The sequence below is a fragment of the Gossypium hirsutum genome, chromosome D12 (assembly GCF_007990345.1).
Source record: "Gossypium hirsutum isolate 1008001.06 chromosome D12, Gossypium_hirsutum_v2.1, whole genome shotgun sequence".
In the NCBI taxonomy this organism is placed as follows: domain Eukaryota; kingdom Viridiplantae; phylum Streptophyta; class Magnoliopsida; order Malvales; family Malvaceae; genus Gossypium; species Gossypium hirsutum.
Window position 1 is genome coordinate 27,974,689 of NC_053448.1, and position 17,646 is coordinate 27,992,334.

At 31.3% G+C, this 17,646-nt stretch overlaps 1 protein-coding gene across 4 annotated transcripts; it reads left to right on the forward strand.

Annotated features, from left to right (window-relative positions):
• The first annotated feature begins 220 nt into the window (after positions 1-220).
• LOC107945711 (nucleolar complex protein 2 homolog) lies at positions 221-7,793 on the forward strand. Of its 4 annotated transcripts, XM_016879804.2 has the most exons (15): positions 260-450; positions 2,551-2,616; positions 2,717-2,830; positions 2,977-3,037; positions 3,317-3,422; positions 3,516-3,570; positions 3,655-3,761; positions 4,076-4,144; positions 4,654-5,184; positions 5,556-5,858; positions 6,032-6,355; positions 6,454-6,660; positions 7,015-7,104; positions 7,187-7,284; positions 7,446-7,793. In XM_016879804.2, exons 3-15 carry the CDS (start codon positions 2,722-2,724, stop codon positions 7,603-7,605), a joined length of 2,220 nt encoding a protein of 739 aa, XP_016735293.1. In that variant the 5' UTR covers positions 260-450; positions 2,551-2,616; positions 2,717-2,721; the 3' UTR covers positions 7,606-7,793. The 4 variants fall into 4 exon arrangements, with proteins under 4 accessions (XP_016735292.1, XP_016735295.1, XP_016735293.1 ...); XM_016879803.2 differs by lacking the exon at positions 2,551-2,616 and having other exon boundaries at positions 221-450; XM_016879806.2 differs by lacking the exon at positions 2,551-2,616 and having other exon boundaries at positions 221-450; positions 7,455-7,793.
• The last annotated feature ends 9,853 nt before the right edge of the window (positions 7,794-17,646 follow it).

Below are 17,646 nucleotides of genomic sequence, written 5' to 3' on the forward strand. Positions count from 1 at the left end.
GACCAATTTTAAGCAAATAAAAGTAGAGAAACTAAATCCGCACAAAGCACAAATTAATAAGTATAGGACTATCCTCAAAATTTAAACTTTTAATGGGTTGCAAAAATGGATTGAAATGTGTAATGCAAACCTAACTTAGCTACACCTACCAATTTGAAAAAGAAAAGTACTAATTCGAACATTAAAGTCAAATTTAGGTGCCAAAAAGTATATTTACCTTTTTTAAGAAATAAGTAGGGTTTGAAGGTGTTGACTATTAAACTTAAAAGCAGTCAGCCGCCCATCACCGTTGTGTCGCCCCGTTCGTTCTTCCATCAAGACACTGTCGTCGTTCCGGTCAAGCTGCTGCTTCCTCTGTCGCGGGCGTTCACCACTGCCTTCGCCTTCTCCGCTCCAGCATTCAGCCGTCGCCGTCCCGCTGTGCCGCCGGTCAATCTCGTCCAATTCCTGGTATCTCCATGACTTCTATGGACGGTTGTTTTTTTTTCTATGGACAGCTGCAATTTCTTGATTTTGTTGATGATAAATTAATTTTTGTCTGTATTGAAGTTGCAATTTTTTAATACATATTACATTTTTGTCTCCACTCCACTCCACTCACTCCACCAATTTCTAAAACCCTAACAGTAAGAAAGAAAATACCACCAATTTCTCCACCGGCCACAACCATCATCGTTTCATAAGCAGTTAGGCACTCTATTTTTGCAGCTCACCCTTTAATAGAAAAACTAAAAAAGGCCTATAACCCGGAATACACCGCTCGGACACGGTTCATGAAACAATACAATAGAAACCTAGTCCCTAACAATTCAAGAAAAACTATGTTTTTTTCAATCTCTTCTATGTTCAATCCTACTTGTCCTCGAAGCTGCCAGTAAATCAAATTTTCTTTTTGGGTGTTTGCTTCTTTAATTTCCTGATTAATCGGTGAGCTCTTTTCGTTCTTCAATCACTTAATGCATCGTTTTGTTTTTTTTAGTGTTTAATATTATATTGAATTCATTGTTGAAGATTGTTTCTTTGGTCTATTCTTTGAATGAGAGATACATGGATTTTAAGTTTTGAATTCAGTGTTAAAGTGTCTCAAAAGCTTGAATTCTCAGTTATTTAAAGGTTCTTCAACATCACCGGAGTTAACTATTTAGCCCTAGAATAGGAGTAGTTCATGGATTAGAAAGCTATGAACTTTTTCTTGCCATTGATGTAGGTGCTGGAGATTCATACTAATTTACATGTGATTTAAGTTTTTAGAAAAATGGGTAATTGTTAAGGGTCAGAATGGGATTGATCCTAGTTCTCAATGCTCAAGTTTGTAACTTTAATTTTCAGCTTAAATTATTTACCCTTATACCAAACTATGTCAGCTAGATTGATTCTTAGCATTAAAAAGAACCTGAACGACGCAATGTCGAAGAAAGATAGTTGAGCTATAGGAGAGCATAATAAGCACATGATAAGTTGTATTCACAAATCAGAAGTGATAATTGTTTTTTTGATCTTTTATTACGTTTGGGTCTACTTAAAGTTTTAATTTTTTTTCACTTTAAATTTGGGCATTTAAGATTATAAATGTTTGATTTCGTTTCTTTATGTGGAAAATTTTTGAGATTGCTGGTTCCTTCACCTTTTTAATACCTTGAATTATGACCCACCATCTCTTACATCTTTTATTTCTATCTTTCCTCTTTATTTTCAAGGTGTTTTTTCTTCTTTCTTTTTTTCAATTATTGCTTGTTACCATCCATTTCCAAATATCAACTAATGTAATTAAGCAGCTAAAGCTAAATTTTAATACGGGCCGGGCTGGGCTCAGGTTTAGAATCTATAATTCGGGCCAGGCTTGAGCAAAATTTTAGGTTCTTTTTTTGGGCTGAGTTCGAGCTTGGAAAACTGATCTAAAATTCTGTTGAGGCCCGGCTCAGCCTATGATCAGCTCTAATTCCAATCATGTCTGCTAAAGAAAATGTCCAGTTGGATCTGTTTGTTGATGAAGAATCAGATTTTCTTTTATTTTCCCTGTTCGTGTTTTACTTCTTTTTTTTTTTTTTGAAAAATTCTCTTTATTTTGACGCTTATTTTACTTCAAGTTGCCGATAATTAACTGTTTATCATTTTATCTGTGAAATAGTACCATAATTTGTGCCTGGTTAAATTACTTCTTTTTGGCTTTCGCAAAAAAATTAACTTATAGGGTTATGTTATAATGATTGTGATTCTGTTTAATTTCTTTTTTCTTTTGTAGTTTAATTTCTTGATCATGTGATTCTGATTGCTTTAACTGATTAAATCATGATTTCTGCTCTCCTTTTTTGTTTTCTATTGATTCGAATTATCTTTTTTATGTATTTTTAGTTTGACTGTGATTGTACTTTTGGCCATTGAATCAAAAACATAAATTTTTTGTCACAATTTTAATCAATAAGCTTGCTTAATTTTAATAGCATCGGAATTTTAAAATAAATATTGACCTTTTTCTAGAATTATAAAATTATCTCTAAACAAATTAAAACTAAAATATTTCCCCTTTTATCTCTCCATTTTACTTGAAAGCCCTAAATGTACTTAACACAAAGAACCAAAAACCTCAAAAACACAACAGAGCCGACATTGTTGCAGGTTCGAAAACCTCTCTTTCTTTATTAAACTGATAAAATTGTAAAATACTAACTAATCTTTTCATTATCTTTTTGTTCTTTGGTTTTTCCGAATTATTTAGAAAAAATGGGAAAATTAGGTAAAAAGGCGAGGAAGTTTGCAAAGAAGAATCTTCAATCTGTGTTGAAAAGAAAGCGGCAGTTGAAATCCATGTTCAAAAAGAAGGCTTCTAAAAGTAAGTTTTCTAAGGAAAAAAGAAAATGTGGTTTTATTGCATTGTTTATGATTTTTTTTAGTTTAAATTGTGGCTTGTTCATCTGCTCTTGAGGATGTTAATTAAATTTGTTAGTGAAACTCTTACTTTTGGTGAAAACTTTATAGGAGACGAGCAGTATGAAGCCGAAAACCTGGAAGAAGATCAAATAGGGAAGTCGAGTGGAAGGTAAATAAAATTAAAATTTGGGCTTTTATGAATAATGCAATATAGTATGATGTAATTTTAATATTGAACAATTAATGGTTCCATTCATTTTAGTTTTTTTTTTCTGTTAATTTTTTTGTTAAAATTATAATTAAAATCATGGTTTGTTGAAAATGATCTTATATAGTAATAATCATATATTTCATTTGAATTCTCCTTTTTTGCTCTTTAGTTTCTGCTTAGACTATACTGATATGTGATGGTTTGCATTTTCTTGGTACATTTAAAATATGTTTTCAGAGACTTGGAATGCGAAAATATAGAGGATATTGAGCTTGATGCGGTATTTAGTGATGAGAGTGATGTGGTTGAAGATGATTCGGAGAGTGATGGATATTTATCTGAGGTTTTGAAATATAAAACCCCTCAAAATCTTCAGTTGGCTTTCTTTTGAGGGTTGACAGGGTTTCTCATATTGATGCTTGAATTTATTTATCAGGGCTCAAGCTGTCCATATCCAGATGAAAATGGAACTGAGAGCGATCAAGATGAAGGCATATAAACAGTTATTTCTCTATGTGTTTTTTCCCTTATTGTTATTGCTAACATTTCCAATTCATTTATCTATGCGTTTGTAGATATGGATGTAGACAACGGTGGTGCTATTGAGTTATTGGAGCAGAACAGGGCGATTTGTATAGAGCTTACAGAGAAGAAGAAAAAATTAGAGAGGCTACAGAAAAAGGTAATTAGGTCTTATTGATAGCAAACTGCTGATGCTGTGGGATTATATAGTGTTTTGAGAGTCGATGATTGGTTCGTTCTGATACCAACTAGGAGCTAAAGATGACTTAAATGCTGATATACTCAAAAGAGTGCCCCATTAGAATTGTGTAGTGGAAGCGGTACTCGAATTAATTACTTCTTATAAGTGCTTAAGTTGGATGTTTTTGCACTTTCTGTTCTCACCGATCTTTAGCTTGTAAGTTTGCTGTTGCATAAAGCTTACAAATAGTTTCTACTATATTTATTTGAGAGTTTCTACTATGTTAATCTCAGGATCCTGAATTTTCTAAGTTTCTGGAAAGCTATGAGAATGGCCTTGGGAAATTAAGGGATGATGAGAATGTAAGTCATTTAATGTCCTTTTTTTTTTCTTTTTTCCTTTTTTTTTAACTAGATAATGTGTTATTAGGTCTGAATATGCATCAATCTTTTTAGTTTCTATTTCTCGCTATCATATGGTCTTGATTTGAATCCAGTTGCACTTAGGTTACAATAAGAAAGAACCTATAAGCTTTATTAACTTTGATCCAGCTTTTCTGCATCTGAAGTTTATGAAATTGTTAGTCTCGGGGTGAAAGCAACACTTATAATTATTATTTCAATGTTGCTTGGTGCTAAGTGAAACCAAAAAGAAAATAGTACCATGGGTTCAGATACTGAGATGTATCATGCATGCTAATAAAATATGTTACCAAAGAATTATGAACTCATAATCATTCACTAGTATTTCAGAAAAAATGAAGGAAAAATAAATGGTAGAATTCTTTGATTCCTACTTTCTGCCCTTATTTTGTCGATCTGATGGCTGTGCATGTGTATCAAAACTTTTTATTTTTAATTTTTTGTAACAGTATTCAGATGAGGACAATACGAGTGAAGATGGCACAGAGAGTCCTGAGAAAGGCACTGTAAATTTAAGAAAGGGCAAGTTGTTGACTAGCTCTGCCTTCAATTTGTTGTGCCAACTAGTCAGAGAACATCGTAGTATATCCGCACTTACTAGTTTATTGAATGAGTATAGAGCTGCATGCCATTATGGGTCTGAACCATCTGATCTTCATGATGTCGCCTCATGCTCTGGACTTCAAGACAGCAAAACATTTTCCAAGATTTTAATCTTCATGCTTCAGGAGGCTGATAATATTTTTCGAGAAATGCTTGGAATATCAAGTTCTAGTTGCAAAAAGGAGGCCATTTTAGAGTTGAAGAATAGTTCAAAATGGAAAACTATGAAGCCACTGATCAAGTCTTATTTGAGAAGTATTCTTTTTCTCCTGAATCAAGTTACTAACTCTGAGATACTTGCCTTCTCTTTGGTTCGAGTCAGAGCCTCTGTAATATTTTTTGCCACTTTTCATCCATTGCTGCGCAGACTAATCAAGGTATTATATAATCTATGAGATATGACGCTTGAAATATATATTTTATCGCCAGCTTTGTTGTTACTAGTAATTTTAGGAATTAGGATATGATTAAGGAATGTTGATATTGTCCATATTAGTGTATGTACTATTCAGTTGGCACATACGGTTATATACCCAATACTTTTAATTAGTAATATATTTGGGAATTAGGAGAATGCAAGACATGAGGAATTTTAAACTCTAGTTGTATCTGTATCTTTCTTGTAATGATTCTTCGTAACTTTCATTTTTCATTTTTATATTTTCACCTTATACCTTCTTGCCCTAGAAATAACTCTCAAATTATTACTTTTTTCTTGCTCAGCAGTAACTCTTTAAATTTATTACAGATTGCAGTTCATTTATGGGTAACAGGTGAAGGGACACTTGCATTGCATTCTTTCCTGGTCATTAAAGATGTGGCTTCTGTGTTTAGCTCAGATTGTTTCAACTCGTGCTTGATTAAAACATACAAGGCCTTCATCACTCACTGCAAATTTGTTGATCCAGTTTCATCCAAACATATACAGTTTCTGCACAATTCCTTTATTGAGTTATGCTCTCTAGATGTTCAAAACTCATCTAGAAAGGCAATGGTTTGTGTTGAACAGCTTTCTAAGATATTGCAAACAGGTCTAAAAACTAAGAAGAAGGTATGCATGCTCATGTCATTGGTGTCTCGTTTAATTTGATGAGATAAGATTGGATATTGTTTCATTATTCCTTAAATTTGATCCCTATGGATATACCTAGTTGTTTAATAATTTGATGTTATCAGGCAAGGCCAAGGTTCTGATGGTGCTTGTTTGTTTTTGCTTGTAAGCAGGAGGCTGTCAAAAGGATATGCAGTCGGCAATATACAAACTGCATCAATCTTTGGGTTTCATTTATATCAGCAAACGTGAAAGATTATGATCTTCAGCCATTGTTATACATGATCATTCAGATTATCAATGGTGTAGCTGTCTTGTTTCCTGGACCAAGATATTTACCTCTAAGAATTAAATGCATTCAGTGGTTGAATAACCTTTCTAGTGCAAGTGGGGTTTTCATTCCTGTTGCATCATTTGCTATGGATATTTTGGAATATAAAACTGGGAAGGACAATGGGAAACCTGGAAAAGATTTCAACTTCTCTTCCACTATAAAGGTTAGGATTGGTCATCATTATTATTATGAATTGAAATAACCCTAGGGCACAATATCTATGTATTTCTGCTATAATTAATGTGGATGTTTATGGTGCAGTTGCCAAAACATTGGCTAAAATCTCGTAAGTTTCAAGACAAGTGTGTTTCATCTGTCATTGAATTACTTGCAACGCACTTTGCTCAATGGAGCTGCCACATAACTTTCCCTGAGCTGGCTACTATACCCCTCATCTGCCTTAGGAAGTTTCTTGAGACTACAACCATCGAGCGTTTTCAGCGTATGGTGAAGCGATTTGTTGATCAGGTACCGACTTTTAGGAGCTTCAGAGTTGTTTTTTGTTGAACCAGATCCGCCTTGTAAGTGTTGAGCTAAATAGGAATTAAGAAAGTACCCTCAAACCTATCCTCCCTGAAATAAAATAAAAAATGAAACCTTTTAAATCATGCTATGATGATTTTGGCTCACCTATGGCATATTAAACAATATAATTGACAAGTAAGATTTTCTTATGTTGTTTGCCAATGGAGGAATTTATTATTATTTAAAAAAAAAAAAGAAGAAGGAAGAAGCAAAAGCTGTACTGACCTTGAAAAAAGAAAAATTAAGTGAAAATAGGAAAAGGATCATAAATCTTTATATCTTTCGGGTGTATTTTAGGTGGAGCAGAACATTGAATTTATGCAAAGGAAGAGAGATGAGGTGGCATTTTCACCAAAAGATCATCAAATTGTTGATTCATTTCTGCAGGTTTCCATTCTTACTTGTACCTAGGTTTTCTAGAATTGTAATAAAGGGAATTTTCTGAACTTCATAAATGGTTGGGTTGCAGTTTGAAAAGTCCAATGCTAATGCTTCATTCACACAATATTACAAGAGTATAATCGAGAAGGCTGCTTCCTCAAAACCAGTTATGAATCAGAAGATAAGGTGCCCTTCTTTCTCTCTCTGACTTGGCTCTGATCTTACATTTCTTTGGTTTTGGGGTGGTTTATAATTCTGGTGAATTTCAAGTTATTATTTTGTAACATTATGAATGCATTGATATTGCTGTGGTTAGAGTTTTTCATTTAGAGCTAATCTGTTATTAGAACCTGCAGTTCCTTGTCTCAAAAGAAGCCAAAAAGAAAAGAAAGACAGCTGCCAAACAACACTGTCCGTTTGAATGCTATTGATGAAGTTGTGGAGGAAAAAAAGAAGTCGACTGATAATGGAGCAGGCGGAAAAGTGAGAAAGAAAAGAAAAAACTAAGACATTGCCTCTGTTTACTAATACACGAGAGAAAGAAAGTTTATGAATCACTAATTCCCAGACCGGTTATTTAATGATTTGTATCTGTAAAGCGAAGGAAAGTTTTGTTAGCAAAAGCTAGGTCTGAACATCAAGACAAACATGTTTTGTATGAGATATTTGTTATGAAAGAATCTAATCTTGGATTATCTGTTGGTCTAGATTCATTCTTTTGTTGGTGTTTTCTGTTTATGGCCGATGATAGGAATATGAAAATGGAACCTTTACAATGATTTATGGCTGGTAGGTGCTAGGTGGTGAAGTTGTGTTGCTCTTCTCATTGCTTATTAAACTAGAATACGACCGTTATGAACAACATATAACTTTTTTTGTAAAAGTGAAAATTAAAAAAAAAAAAACTTAACTTTACGACAGGCAGAATGCATTAGGATGTGTTTGGTCTCATAGAAGGATGTGTTTGGCTTCATTTTCAGAAATTACTCTTCATTTTCTATTTTCTGAAAATCGTTTGGTATCTATTTTCTAAAATAGAAATGAAAAAAAATTAAATTAAAGTATAATTTATTAAAAAATGTGATTAAATAAAAAAGTTAAAAGGTTATAAGATTAAAAAAAATTCGAACCAAGGTAAATTTAATGTATAAAATGGAACTTTGAAAGATTTTGAAAAAATAGAGAAATAAAGAAAAAGAAAATATGAAAGTCATAGAGAATGTACAGAGATCTAATTCTAATAACTATTAGAATTTAAAGTACATTAAAATTTTATCTTGATTATAATGGACATCCACTTAATAAGATTTTCACAGCATTCTCCTTAGGATGTCCATTGGTAGGTAATGTGCCTCGTTAAAACCTTATTGGGAAAAATCCTATGGGATAAAAATCTAATGAAGGAAAAAAAGTACACAATCTTCTATTATAAGCAGCCTCATTAAAAACTTTTACCAGGAAAACTCAATGGGACAAAACATTGGTTAAAGGAAAAGAGTACAACTTGTTTTAGACCCCACTAATGGCAACATTACATTACATCTTTGAGTTGGTACATTTCAATCTTGTGTAAAAGTATTTCAAATGTTGAAGTTGGCAATGCCTCTGTAAAAAGATCTACTAAATTATCACTAGAACGAATTTGTTGAACAGTTATATCACCTCTTTTCTCAAGATCATGGGTGAAGAATAATTTTGGCGAAGTATGTTTCGTTCTACCACCTTTGATGTAACCACCCTTCAATTGAGCTATACATACTACATTATCTTCATATAAATAATGTCAATCTCAAATATGTTGGATATGATTGAAGAAGCAACAAGTAATGCTTGCTTTGTTGAACGCCATGATATGACAGTATCCCCACATATAAATAAATATCCTGTTTGAGATCGACCTTTATGTGGATCTAATAAGTATCTAGCATCAGCATAGCCAACTAATAGAGATTTTGAATCATTTTAATAAAATAACCCCATATCAATAGTTCCTCTGAGATATCTAAATACATGTTTAATTCCATTCCAATGTCTACATGTTGGAGAAGAACTAAATCTTGCTAACAAGTTTACAACGAAAGCTATATCAGGTCTTGTGTTATTTGCAAGATACATCAATGCCCCTATGGCACTTAGATATGGTACTTTAGGATCAAGAAACTCTTCATCATTGTCGCAAGGACGAAATTGATCTTTATTTACATCTAACGATCGTACAACCATCGGAGTACTTAATGGGTGTGCTTTATCCATGTAAAATTTCTTTAATATCTTTTCCATATAAGTTTATTAATGAACATGAATTTCATCTTTTAAATGCTCGATTTGTAATCCAAGATAAAACTTTGTTTTTCCAAGGTCTTTCATCTCAAATTCTTTCTTTAAACAATTTATTGTATGTTGAAGCTCTTTAAAAGTTCCAATAATATTTAAATCATCAACATAAACAACTGTCGAAGCCACTTTTTTTGAAAACAAAAAATAGTCATTGACTAAAAACAAAAATTGGGAGCCGCCACCGATCTTTTATTGAGGTGTGATCGGCTCACCTTGAAAATGATTTTGGTCTGCGAAATTTGAGAAAACAGGTTCGGGAGTCGGTTACGCACGAGAAAGGGTTAGCACACTCGTAACGCAAAAATTGGTACCGAATTGATTAATTAAGGTCTTAATTTCGAATATCGAAAATTCGTGAAGAATTTTAAAAAAAACATGATCCTCCCTTTTATTAATGTTAGTTTTATAAAAGATGCTTGGATAAATCGATGCGGATGCTAAAAACCTTCTCGTCTCTGAGTAATAAAATGTCACACCCAATTCATTAGGACACGACATTTTTAGTCCTCGAGAATAAGCTTGTCTTTTGATTTTCAAAACTCTTGCGGTGAAGTTAAAAAGAGATATTCAATTGCTTTAAGTCAGATGAAAAATTGAAACCCAATACGTTAGGGCACAATTTCTCAAAATTCCTAGCATTGAATATAGCCATTGTTATTTTTTTTTAAAATCTTCATATCGAGAAAACGACATGTCACATCCAATACATTAGGACACGACGTATCGAATTCCCGAAAATGAGTTTTTGGTTTATGTGTTTTGATTGAATAAAATTTTCGATTATTTAGATTCAACGAGGAAAATTGGAACCCAATACGTTAGGGTCCCATTCTCTCGAGGATTCCAAATTTCGAGTATTGCATTATTTGAAAGCTTTTTAATAAAACGATTTTGATATTTAAATAAAATGTAATCTGATTGAATGGTAGTAAATTATTCAAAATGATAATTCGTAAATTACGATACATGCTAGTGAACGATAAATCATCAAATAATGTAAACAAGCAATGGATAAATTCAAACAAGAATAGCAACAATAATCTCGATCATACAACATTCAAAAATTAAATGAGTTATTAATCAATTTTTTGATCCACTAAAAGCAATAACAAGAGAAGAAATCATAATTGAATAAATTATACGTACAAAAGTTTTAAAATAATATATATATGTATATTTAAATATGAAATAGACTCAAAATAGAGTTTAAAATAAACACTAGATAGAATGATAGTATTTAGATGAATTTTGCAATAAATATTATGCAAGAAGAACATTTAAAATATATGCAATAATATACATGTGTTAATTTAAAATAAGTAATACATAATTGGATTAAATAATAATACACAATAAATTTTAAAACAAATGTATAGTAAATCCAAGGTGGTAATATAATTTTATTTATAACATAAAATAATACTACATAAAAAACGTAATGAAACTAATTATTAGTACATGATGGCAATTCAAAACTTAAAGTAATAATATAATAACAAAATAATAATATCTGTACATAGCTAAACAAACATATAAACTAATATAAATAATAATATTAATAGTTATAGTAACATTAATAATAATAACCATAATAATAAAAATAGTTAAGTAATTAAAAATGTAAAGGGGACTAAATCGAAAATCAAAACTAAATTTAAGGGAAAGACAACACAATTAGGAATATAATCAAATATAATAATAACAATAATAAATAGTGATAAAAAATGACAATAGCAATAATAATAAAATTAAAGAAAGAAACATTAAAATGATAATAAGGAAAAAGAAATAACTAATTTAAGAATAAAATAATAGAAGGACCGATTTGAAATCTGTTTGAAATTAAAAGGACTAATGCGGGAATTAAGCCCACAAATCCAGGCAATCAAGTCAAGTCATTGAAAACGGTGCCGTTTTGGGCTTATGTTTCCTCAACTGATAGATGGATTAAATTGAAAGTAATGTAAAGTTATGTAACGAAATTAAAAAAAATTGAAAAGGACCGAATTAAAAAAATTAGAAAAAGTAGGAGAACCAGGGTTGCAAATAACCCATTTAACAGAAACGTGCGGATCCCCCACGGGATGGGTCGGGTCGTGCGCGGGTTACCGGGTGGTGGCCAATACGGTGTCGTTTTTGAGCCATTGAAAACTGGCTTAAAACGACGTCGTTGCCAAGGCTATATAAGGGTTACTTTAAACCCAAGGTCGGAGTCCCATTTTCCATTCGAAATTGCGCCGCAACCCTCCTGCATGCGCCGCTCAGACATTCAGGTTGTTTTAAGGCTTCGCGAACCTCACCAGAGTTTCAATCGCGACGGAGCAAGCGGAGATTCACTATTTCAGGTAATCTTCTGTTTTCTAATCCTTTTTTAACGAATAAACGATAAAATAATAAAAAGGAAACCGTGAAATCGAAAGAAGAAAAAAACCTTAAAACCTCACTGCGATATTTTTTATTCCTTCTTTTTTCCAAATGGTTTTCCCCCTTTTTTAAAACAGTAACCAAAACGTAAAAAAAATGAAAAAGAAACAGTCAAAGAAAAAAAACTCTGATCACCTTTCCAAACTTCTTGATTTCTCTGAATATCCTTTTGTATTCAATATCTCTGCGTAAAATTTTACAATGGTTGTTTGTTTCTTTATATCTCCATGTGTGAAAAAAAAATAGAAAATCCCCTATTATTTCCTATATTTTCTTGTTATTCTCTGTTGTTGTTTTGTCTGCCTCTGTTTGTTGCAGGTACGGAGGCCAGCTGGAGTGTACGGAGGCGCGTGATGGTGGTGCACGTGAGGCTCGCATGAGGCCGAGGGAAAACCCTGGTGGCTGCGGCGCTGGAGGTTCTAGGGTTCCCTGCTGTTGATTTTTTCTGTTTTGGGCTATTGGCCTCGTAATTTGGGGCTAGGTTTAATGGGTTTGGTTTAGGTTTTAGGCTAGGCTAGTGTTTGGGTAGTTTAGGTTAAAATGATTTGGGCCACGTTGGGCCCATGTATTTGGACTGTGGACTTTTAAACTTCGGTTTGGTTTATTTTATTTATTTTATATTTTTTTGTTTATTTATTTCTGATTTGGGCCGGGCAAATTTGGGTTATTACAACAACAATTATCACAAAATCTGATCCAAACCTTTTTATAAAGACACATGGACAAAGTAGATCATTTTTGTAACCTTCTCTTAACAAATATTCATTAAGACGATTGTACCACATATGTCCAGATTGTTTTAATCCATATAAACTTTTCTTTAATCTGATCGAACAATTTTCTCAAGAAACTCTATATCTTTTTGGGATTTTAAATCCTTCAGGGATTTTCATATAAATTTCACTATCAAGTGTACCATATAAATAGGCTGTAACAACATCCGTTAGATGCATATCAAGTTTTTCACGTATTGCCAGACTAGTAAGGTGTCCAAACGTGATTGCATCCACCACAAGAGAATATGTCTCTTCATAATCAATGTCAGGACTTTGCGAAAATCCTTGTGCTACAAGTCGTGCTTTATATCTTACAACTTCATTTTTTTCCATTTCATTTTTGAACAAATACCCATTTATATCCTACTGGTTTTACACCTTTCAGTGTTTGGACTTCAGGTCCAAAAACTTCACGTTTAGAAAGTGAATTCAATTTTGCTTGAATTGCATCTTTCCATTTTGGCCAAATTATTATTATTTCAATAGCAAAATTATAAGCAAAATTATTGTCGACAAGTACATTTTTTTTTCGGTTCTATCTTTTTCTCGTATTGACATAACTTATTGAGATCTCTTTATTTTCATAATTTTCATTTTCACTTTTAGGTACCTAAATCTCTTCTAGAGTTTTATAATTAGTTATGTCATAGGTCTCTTTAGGAACCCCCGCCTCCACTATATGACCATCTTGAATGTTTGCTTCTTTACTTTTACGAGGATTTTTATCTTTGGAACCGACCGGTCTTCCACACTTCATGCATGGATTACTTTCTTTTGCATTAACAGTTTGCCCTATTAGGACACCAATTCATATTGTACCATTTTCAGCTGGTATGTGAGATTTAATGAATCTAGCAGTTGATTTGTAAAAGGAATTATCTGTTGAACTTCTAGTTCACATTGCTTTGTACGAGGATCTTAGACTTTGATAATTCATTTCAAGTACTTTATTAATCCAGCTTTTTATCCTCTCCCTCTAATGTTGGGAAAACTGACAACTCATGTCATAATTAAATCTCAAATTAATAGGTCAAAAATATTATAAGGAGACTCATATAAATATACATTCCCAATCCCTTATTATGACCCATCTTTGTGCGTTTTGGTGGAGTAGTTGGAACATATGTCACACATCCAAAAATTGTAAGATGGGAAATATTTGGCTCTTGACCAAAAATCAATTGTAATGGGAAGTACTTATAATTTATTGGCTTGATGTGTAAAACATGTAAATTAATACAATCTCATGCTGAAATAGAAAGTTTTGTTCTCATAAGTAATGATTTAGCTATTAGTTGGAGGCATTTGATAAACAATTTAGCTAAATCATTTTGTGTGTGAACATGATCTACAGGATGTTCAACTTTTATCCCAATTGACATGCAATAATCATTGAAAACTTGGGATGTAAACTTACCAACATTAGCAAGATGAATTGTCTTAATTGCATAATCTGAAATTAATCATTTAAACAAGTAATCTCGCAAATGACAGGTTGCGAGTCAATAACGCATGTGATTATTTTGTAGATGCATCTACCAAAATCATATAATATCAAAACTATCCACATGGTGGATGAATGGACCCATATTCATTTTAGAAATACAAGACATTAAATCTCAACTTTAGCTAATGACTTTCTAAGAATCAATTTTCATTGAGAACAAACAACAAATAAGAATTCTTTAAATTAAAGAATCTTCTAGTTCATTAATGAATGTCCATATAAATTCTCAATTAATTTTCCCATCATATATGATCTAGGATGGTCTAACTGGTCACACCAAATAGTAAATGTATTTGTATTAGTAAACTTCAAGTTTACTTTAACATGTTTTTCAATTGTACTAATAATGTAAATATAAATTTTGACAATTGATAATTTTATTGTCATTCTTTTTATTTTATATTCACATATAAATACTATTATAACATTTATTACTGGAAATGTCTAAATCAATGTGAAGTTTATAATGTCACTAAGTCAATAAATAAATATAATTTTCAAACAATTATATATAATATTTGCTTCAGGGAATATGTCAAAATCTTCAAATATAAGGCATTTGGTCTAGTGGTATGATTCCTGCTTAGAGTGTGAGAGGTCCCAAGTTCAATTCAAAATATAAATAGCCCAATCCTCTTTTGATTCATATGAAATATAATTTTTTCCTCATTCACGATCTCAATATTTGATCCATTACAAATATCTTTTAAAAGTAATGCATTAACCATCACAAACTTTATGCTTTTTAGATATTGATATATTAACTCTTCTGGAGCTTTCAACTAATTTTGTACTGTCAAATGTTGGAATATATTTGTTTATTTCAGTAGCAAATAAGATAAATATTTTCTATTTGTAACGATAAAATTCATTACTACATTCTCATATCCTTCCTTAAAGAATATTAATAGAGACAAAATATTTGGGCATACACCACATATGTGACCAATAATCTTTCATATCACATTGATAACATAAGTTATCTTTACCCTTTGAAAAGTTATCTTGAAAACTCTCATTGTTCTCTTATTTATTACTATGTTCCCACTTTTAGTAGTCCATGAGTATATCTTTTATTTTCTTTATGTTTACATTCACTTTGGGGAATGCAACAAAACTAGTAGGACAGACTTATAAACATCCCAATAGATTCTTTATTTCATAATCACCATCGCAAATATGCGTGAGATTTCAAATCAAAATCTATCTATTCATGTTGTCATGATTAGTTTCCAATTATAATAAACATGATATAATAAATAAAATATAGTAAAATATACTTGAAGATCTTTAACATCATCGTCATCACCTTGACTATTATCACGAGCACTGTTACAAGTAGTAAAACAATTTTGTTTTCGTAATAACATTTATAATCTAATAGAAAAAATTATTTAATAAATAATCAAAATTTTCGTGTACGATGCTTTTAAATTATTTGATACACATTGTACCAAGTTTCAATACCATATATATGTTATAAAATCTTATCTTGCTGTAATAAAATATTTATAAGTTCAATTTAAAAGATATCATACAATCATTCAATATTAGCAAGTTAATAAGACTAAATAGATCCTATCAAATTTCCTTTTAATCAACAATGGTAGGTTAATAACACTTTCCACCATAATTTTAATCAACATACAAGGGTATTTAATAACAAGAATTTAATAATTAAATCTTTAAACATCTAAATATTATGCATAATATAACTTAATTAAAAAAACTTCAAAAAGAAAGATTTACTAAAAAATAATAATAGAGAAAACATACCATATTAATAGCAAACATATCTAATCAACAATTATGTCTTTTACATAAAAAATTAACCTAGAAAAGCAAAAATCAAATACCATAAGAATGTGGAATTTATAAAAATTAATAGTAGTCATACCTTAATTGAAAAAGAAAATATGGTCGAAATATAAAAGTTTTTTACGAAATCTATACTTTACCATGCTTGTAGAATAAATCAAAGATCGGGAATAAGAACCATAATCCATTCTGAGATTGAATCTTTCAACATCCCGAAGATGAAGTTGTAAGGGTGAAAGTTTAAGGTGAAAAAAAACTGATCTGTGGGACGACTTCGAAAGATTTTGAAAAAATAGAGAATCATCGTGCTGATAATGTGTTATAAAATAAAGAGAGATGGAGAGAATAAAGAACAAACAAAATATAAAAGCAATAGAGCATGTACTTTATTAATCAAATGGATGATTACAGTGCTTCATCATATTCTCTATTTATAGGCATAAGACGTATGAAAGAAATAGAGATCTAATTATAATAACTATTAGAATTTAAAGTACATCAAAACTATATCTTGATCATGATGGACATCCACTTAATAAGATATTCATAACAAAAATATATATTTTTTATTCTCTAATTTTTGCGTAGTTCTATTTTCATATTTCAAAATTTTTAACTAAACTTATTTTTTTTCACTATTTTTCATTTTTCAAGAAAATGAAAACTAAAATCAAACTATTGTTTCCTAAAACTAAACACACCCTCAAATTCTATGCAAAACTATTCGGATGGATGGTTACAAGTCTTTCATATACTTATATGGTTTAGTTATAATTCCATGTATATGGTAAAAGGAAACAACCATTTTATAAAATCATCATTTAATCTAAACTTAATTGCGAGTGAAATTGTTAATTTCAAGCATGCAAAATAATGATAAAAACATTTTATATGCAATCATATATATTATATATAACAAAATTAGAGTTTGAGTAAACATGAAAACTTGCAACCTATACCATTTCTCCCATTTACATGTGTCACCAATAAAATTTTTACGCCTTAACAATTAAATTTCCTTTAAACTTATAGTTAATATACCATATTTGCTCTAAATAGATATTCATATATTTTCACATCTACAAAATACATTTTTAAACAAATATTGTTGATAGAGAGTTTCAAGTGCCACTAACCATGTCCTAATCTTGATTTAATATCAATTTGGTTCTTGGTTCATTTGCTACTTAATGTTTTATACATTTCTTTAATTAAGTCTTACTTAACCACTTTGAATTAGTTCGGTACTATAATTAATAATTTTATTGATTTAATTACTTAATAAATAAATATTATAATTTTCTTATATTCTTCCATCACTTGGACACGTGTCAGCTGGATAGATGGTGTTGACCTCCCTTTTGACTCCATCGAAGACAATGTCTTGAATGACCAACCATCTTGACCAGATCAATGATAACCTTTCATTGCTGGGACCAACCGCTAGACAAGCCCTTTCACTCTCTGATGACGAGATAAGCACCCGCTTCTTAGGCACCTATTTTTTAGGTGTGAACGTTTCCCAAGTGTGAACACTATAACACCCCATACCTGACCCGATTGACGGGTCTAAGTTTTAAGGTGCCACATTTGTTACCAAAGCAACTACGATTAAATCAAATACAACTTAAAGCAATTAACATGAAAATGCAAGTAAAATATGCATATGGTACGAGCTAATGAAAG